Source organism: Lolium rigidum, chromosome 4 (genome assembly GCF_022539505.1).
Source record: "Lolium rigidum isolate FL_2022 chromosome 4, APGP_CSIRO_Lrig_0.1, whole genome shotgun sequence".
In the NCBI taxonomy this organism is placed as follows: domain Eukaryota; kingdom Viridiplantae; phylum Streptophyta; class Magnoliopsida; order Poales; family Poaceae; genus Lolium; species Lolium rigidum.
In genome coordinates, this window is record NC_061511.1 from 254112383 (window position 1) to 254119783 (window position 7401).

Here is a 7401-nt window from a genome sequence, read left to right on the forward strand (position 1 = left end):
TTGTCTTTTTTTTTACAGGAGCCACATAATTTTTTTCTTTTTTTTTTGAAAATTTGTGTACCAACATAAAATGTCTAGATGTACATGTAAAAATTTAGTTTAATTTTTTTTTACACTTCGAAATGTGGATTCACACAATGAGAGCAAATACTCCTATGAGCCAAAGTGCATTTCCCTTTATAAATATACTATCTTATTATACGTGCTTTATTAAGAATTTCTTTAATTATTAATTTGATCAACAAAATATAAAATATGAACCACAAATTCTGTACCATTGAAAATTTATTTTGAATTTTTTTTAATTATTAATTTGATCAACAAAATGTAAAATATGAACCACAAATTCTGTACCATTGAAAATTTCTTTTGAACATGAATCCAATGGTACAATTTCTATACCATATATCTCACATTGTATTAATGAAATTAATGGTTTTAAACATGTAATACCCTAATAAACCGGTATGAATTTAGTAGAACAGCCCAACTGACGAAGACACCCATACTTCATACACATGTTCAGTCTCATGCCCAGCAAACATAGGCCGTTGTGTTATTAACGGAGGTAAAAGGTTTACCCCAATCTATCAATTAAGGAGAAGAAATATTTTTAATTAATTAACGAAAAATTGGGCAAAAACTTTTACAACAAAATCACAAGGAAACAACATCTGACGCATGCAACTTCTCGGCCAACTAAACAAATCAACGATGTCCTTCAACCGAGGACTGATGAAATGCAACATCCCAACATAGGTCTATCAATTAGTAGTAGCTGCCAAAACTTACCTTGCGATGTTCATCTTCTTATTTATTTTGCTCCTCTTGAGGAACTTCTACATGTTTCTAACATGTCGCTGTGAATTTTGGGCGAAAGCACGTTTAAAGGAAGGGCACACTGGAAAGAGACCCGGACGTGTTTACTGAACTCAGTCTTGGATGCTTCGATACAGTTGGGAATGGCACTAGTGGAGGAAGCCGGGCGGCACGGCTATTTGGCCGGGCCTGATGCTCTCCGTCAGTAGCCATGAAGGATTCGGTGGAGCGGTGACGGCCTCCGGCCCCGGTGACGGTTCAACGGTGGTACGCATGATCCGCGCCGCCGTCCACTTCCCTGGTGATTCGGCAGGAGGGACTGGCGGCGTGGGGACTGCTGGTCTTGCTTTGTTTTTGGTGGTGGTGCTCGGGTTTCTCGCAAGCTAATATGAAGATCTACCGAAGGTCAGTTTGCCTTGATCTGACTGGAGAGATGAGTTCCGAAAAGCTCCATCGGCGAATAGAATAGTGCATCTTTTGCCTGGAGTTTGCTAGATCGGGTGGTATTCGGTCGCGCGCACCCATGTTTTTATTCCGACCATTTGGTTCCGGAGGGAGCGGCGCGAAGCTCTATTCTGTGTTGACATCAGGTGAGTTTTGGTCCATGGTGAAGTCAGAAGAAGGAATATCATGAAGGTCGGATTGGTGGACTGGCTAAAGGAGGTTCGAGTCTTCGTGATGCTGAGGGATTTGGGGCGTTCTGGGCTCCACAGCAGCAGTATGCATGTGGGGACGGCAGCACAGGTGAAGTTCAAAGTCTTACATCTCAGGGTGAAAAAGGTCTAGCCTTAACTGATTGTGCCCGACAATGACCTTGTTGATCTTGTTGGAGGCATTGTTTTGAGAGTGGGGATTATCTTCAGGCAAATATAGCCACAAAAAAGGCAGTCTACCCGAATATGACTAGCTAACATAGAACGGACGCAGCCACGCAGGTTCTACAAATAATTTGAGCGCTGCTACCCAGCCAGCCACCAGCGTGATTCCAACGCTACGATCTTCCAGCGAGTCTTCTCCATTGCCGGCTTTGCCGTCCTGCACCTCATCCACATCCCTCCTGCCACGCTGCCAATCTAACATATCGACAGTGGCGAGCATCAAACGTTCAGCACTCCGATATTCAGCACGCCTAGGTACAACTGACCACTGCATATGACTTACAGTTCACATGACATGACTTACCATATTTTTATATGAAGCTTCAAACTCAGGATTTGACCAGTACCATTTACCCAAGACGTTATTTCCCATCAAAAGAATATGGCTCCAGTTCAGTTTAAACATTTTCACTATAACTTCAGGCTTGGATACAGTCTATATAACTCAAACTCTACTTAAAACTGTAACCTCAAATCATCAATATGTTCAAGGTGCAGATGAGCACTGAGTTCTTTAAGTATGGCGCTACTTCTTTTTTACTTTGCACATCGGAACAAACTGGCTGTATCAATGGCCATCCTTTAGCATGACAACACTGATACAAAAGATATACTTTGGGGCCTAACAGCAAAAAAAGGGAAATATTGCCGTCTTGTTTCAGAATCAACAAAAGAGTAGCAACTCAACCTAAAAGAAGTTTCAGGCATGGAAATGCATATACATAGAACAACTTTGTTACCAAAGAGACAAAAAAATACCAAAACACCAGCTCAGAGTAATTGAACACCAGAACTAAATATTAGAAGTAGTTGAACTGGCGTAACTGAGTATCCCGAAGAACTAATACAAGTTGTAGTAACCGCCGCATCTAGGAGACTTTAATTTGGGGGTACAACTATGACTTCATCACAAACAAATATACCGTTTCTTTCAATGAACAGGAGCACCAGCACAGACCAGAAGAAACAATGCTGATATTCCAATTCTAAGGACAGAAATTGATTGAACATGAATATAGATTAGCAGTATAAGGAGACCACAATGGAACTGGCATCTGAAAGTTATACAAGGTTCTGATGTTCTACTCCATCATAACATCAGAGAAATGTCTTAACTGTCAAATATTATAAGGATATCCTTTCATCAGCGGCGTCTAAAGATTTTGAGATTGAACGTTTGAGAGCTATTTGATTTGAACTCAAGAGAAATTTCACATACACCGCAAAAATGAGAATAATTCCACATGATCATGACCTTATAGTTACCAGTACAAAGAGATTACCAGTCAAAGTTCAATATTGAAGGTCGCACCAAGCCAAATTGTGCCTTCCAGAAAAAGTATCAGTTGACATTTCAGCATGATTTGACTATAGATGAAGAATACATTCTCTTTACTGTGCCGAGTAATGACTGATGATGGAATGGCTATTGTACCTTTGCAAATACTTTCTATTTTGACCGAATGAATAGGCAGGGCTATTGCCAGTTGCTCTTAGAAAATACTAAACATTGTACTCACTTAAACATGTCAAACATTGTCAGTTAGGCAGAACCACTTATGTACTCTTACTCCATTTAAGTCTTCAGATGGCAACATTAAACATACGGTTTGTTCCACTTTGCTAATAAGCAGTTAAGCATACCAATGGACATGGCCACACTCCAAACTTTAATGGTACTACTACTGCCACTGGGGTTCTCATAAATTTAACTAGTAACTCGACGACACGAACTTCTCGGAAATAGTGAGGTACACCTATCGACTAATAGTTACGTGATTAATTTTGTTTGCCAAAATGAGTTATTAATGGGGAAAATGGCCTCTCTGTACCCGTCTCTTTTGTACACAAGCTTATGCCGTTGTAGGCACCAAGCATATTGGTGGCAATTTAGACGTGATCCCCTGAAGTTCAACATAAATGCATTTCAATCATAAGCAATCCCAACTAATGGACCAAAAAAGAAAATTCCCTGATTAACCTAAGCTAGAAAATTCACACAGCACATGATCAATAGCGGACAAGCAACTTGCAAATTATGATATGCACAACAAATCAGAAGTGGTAATAAACTGTACACTTAAAACCAGTTATTCCCATACAGCAAGCACTCAATAATATACATACGATCAATAAATAGAAACTAAAATCACACAAATTAACAACCACTTAAGTTGATACAATTGAGAGGCATATCGGGAGTTCACCGCAATCTTACTCTGACAATAGGGGAGACGCAATTTGCGATTTATGATACGCACAATAAATCAAGAGTGGCAATGAACTGTACACTTAAAACCAGTTATTCCCATACAGCAAGCAGTCAATAATATACATACGATCAACAAATAGAAAAACTAGAATCACAAATTCACACCCACTTAAGTTGATACAATTGAGAGGCATAGCATATGGAGAGTTCACCGCAATCTTACTCTGGCAATAGGGGAGACGCAATTTGCAAAATTATGATACGCGCAACAAATCAAAAGTGGCAGTGAACTGTACACTTAAAACCAGTTATTCCCATACAGCAGCAGTCAATAATATACATACGATCAACAAATAATAGTAACTAAAATCACACAGATTCACAACCACTTCTTAAGTTGATACAATAGAAGAGAGTCATATCGAGAGTTCACCGCAATAAATCTTACTCTGACGGCTCACTCTTGGACTTTGGCGAGGGTTGTGGGCGGCTGTCGTAGTCAACGACCTCGCCGTCGGTGACGGAGCGCGAGTGCTGGACGATGGATCGGCCGATGGAGTTGATCCACTCCTCCTTCTCCTTCTCGGCGTCGGCGATGAAGTACATGGTCTCGGTCGGGGTGGAGAGCTCGAAGGCGAACTGGCGGTTGAGCACGTCCTCGGCGCCCTTGACGGTGAGGCAGGAGGAGACGGGGATGACGCCGCGGGGCACGGACGCGCGCGTGACGGCGGGGTCCTTGAACCAGAAGAGGCGGCCCTGCTTGAGCACGAACCAGCGCCGCCGCCACGTCTTGATGTACTCGCCCTGCTTGGTCAGCCACCCGGCGCGCTCCGCCCCGTGCCAGAACTCCACGCCGCCCAGCGCCGGGTCGTCGCCGCCGGAGGAGGAGGAGCCCATCACCGCGCGCCACAGGCTGGCCGCCATCGCGCCGGGGGAATTGGGGATCCGGGATCGGGTGGGGCGACTAGAGACAAAGTGGGCGAGGAGTAGTGCGCCGCTGGATTCGTTCGGACGGCGTTTTTGATGCGATCGGGATGGGAGGCATCGAGCAGTTTAATTCGCGTTTATCCAGCTATAAAATGATTTGGCCAGGAAGTTAAAATTCGACGGCTTAAATCCAATATTTGCCCAACTGAAAACCATAGGCTCCGCAAAATCCGGCTATTGAGGTAACCCCTATAGCTTTTTCTTTTTCTTTGAGCATCGGCAAATTGTATCCATTTTTTTTTAGCCTAATAACTGTATCCTTTTTTTTAGCCTAACTGTATCCATTTTTGGGTGGAGCTGATAAGCATCAGGAAAATGACGAGCTTTTTTTTCGGGGGAGGCGCAGCGGTTGAATCTGCGGGGAGAAGAAATGACGAGCTTTTTTTCGGGGGAGGGAGTCTGGGTCTCTGGGGTACGCGGGTGGCAATTTTGCGGGATGGACTCAGCTAGGCTGAGTTGTGAAGCTCGATTTGAGGTTCACAATCGGACCTGGCTCAGGAGCTTTTTCCGTATGAGATGAGATAGTTGAGATGGATTGACACAGGCTAACAAACACAAGTTTCCACAAAAATCTCTGTTGAGATGGGAGTTTCTGAGTTGCTCCGGGCTACCAAACACACCTAAACTGTATCCATTTTTTTAGCCTAACTGTATCCATTTTTGGTTGGAGCTGATAAGCTTCACGAAAAGCCCATCTTTGACGTAGTTTCTTAGCTGGGCTCATTACTTTTCTATCGGAAGCATAAATTTCGTGGGAGTTATTGGGCTTGATCCCATCATTCGTCATCCGAGGCCAGGTTTGCAGCGACCAACCCAAAAGCAAACGAAGTCACTTAAAATGCCTTTTTCTCTATTAATAAATTGAATGCTTTGGCAGGTTCAACACATCTAAGAATTTAGATTCCTCCGCTATTTAGGGCTCGCCTCTCAGTTAGGGCATGTACAATAGTGATATCTTAGCAGTGCCACGTAAGATAAACGCTAATGTGGAGGAAAGAGAAAGATGAAAAAAGATTTTGCCTTCTCTTAGCTAAGAGATGATCTCTTAACATAATCTTTCTCACCACAAATTTAGGATGTCTCATTACTAAAGATAAGACTAAAAAATAACCCATTGTATATCATGTTTTATTGTTATATCTAGATTACGTAGCAGGGTTAAGATAAGACAGCCTTATCAACCATTGCACATGCCCTTAGAGTCACATACTTATCTCCTAGCAAAAGGAGTGTCACCGTTGTGACGCCAAACAACACTTCCATATGATTTGCGCCCCGCTAACATTTGGACCCTCACAGCCTGATCGTTCTCGTTTTGCTACATGTTTCTACTTTCTACCATATACTTTGATCCAATGATACAACGTATCAAATCCTAAATGCGTTCGTTTCGCAGAACACCCTCTCCATATTGGAGTCCAAAAAAATCCAACTAGCACTGATAGACTGCGGAATATGATTGTATTGATATATGATATTTGGTGATTACATTGTGCCTCTTGGGCTGTTTATATAGTAGAGAAGACTTGGAGGGCAAGAAGCCTAGTAGAGATAGAATTGGAGTACAATCTTAAACTATCTAATATAACCTAGACGTGATATACTCTAACACCCCCCCGCAGTCGGATCGGTAGTGACGGGAATACAGCAAGAGCGTCGCGGACGGTCCGACTGGAGCATAAGCCGAAGGCGCCGACTGGAGAGGGGGCCGGTGGATGATAGCCCTTGATGCCGATGTCGATGTAGCCGGTAGCCAGGGTGTTGTAGTCGCGGTCGATGGAGCCGTGTGTGATTTAATCGCCGTTGATGAAGTTGTTGATGTTGATGTTGTTGTGGTCGGTGTCGTCTTGAGCCCGGGGGAAGTCGCCATAGTGATAAAATAAAAGGCGGTTGCAGCGGTAGTCAACTCGAGGTAGACGTAGCTGTATTTGTGGTAGTTGAGGTAGGCGACACGCTGCGCCGAACTTGCCGGGCTCGGGAGCGCGCCGGGGACGAGGGCACGTGCCGGTGTTGCCGGTACCGGGCGTGCGAAGACAGGGACCACCATGAGCCATGCGCGCCGAGTTGGATGAAGTAGCAGAGAAGGCCTCCGTGTACCGGTCGGTTGCGCGCCGTATGCGCCGGAGTAGACGAAGTGGTTGCAAGAAGAAAATTGAGCACATGCGGTGCAAACAAAAAATTTAGACTGCAACTCTGGCGGTATGGTCATTGTGGACGAAGATGGCGAGGTGGTTGTCGATGGCGATTGAACTGCAGCAGTAGTAGATGTTGGGGATCGAACCCGTTTTATTCATCTACATGCAGGAGCGTGGCGACGCAGAACCCGTTGGCGTTGACGAAGACCTTGATTGGTGATGACGGCGACGATGCAATACGAGTGACGGAGTTGTTGGTGTAGAGTTGTTGGCGATGATGACGGCGTGGCGACGTAGATGTACAGCTTGATGCAGGTTGGCGTGTAGTTCGGCGATGTAGACGTGCAGTAGTTGGAGGCAGCTTGGGTTG

The 7401-nt window shown here is 44.1% G+C and overlaps 1 protein-coding gene across 1 annotated transcript; it reads right to left on the reverse strand.

Moving 5' to 3' along the window:
• Positions 1-3930: 3930 nt before the first annotated feature.
• Positions 3931-4961, reverse strand: LOC124650276 (pleckstrin homology domain-containing protein 1-like). The gene has a single exon (XM_047189821.1). It carries the CDS (start codon positions 4831-4833, stop codon positions 4354-4356), a length of 480 nt encoding a protein of 159 aa, XP_047045777.1. The 5' UTR covers positions 4834-4961; the 3' UTR covers positions 3931-4353.
• Positions 4962-7401: the final 2440 nt, after the last annotated feature.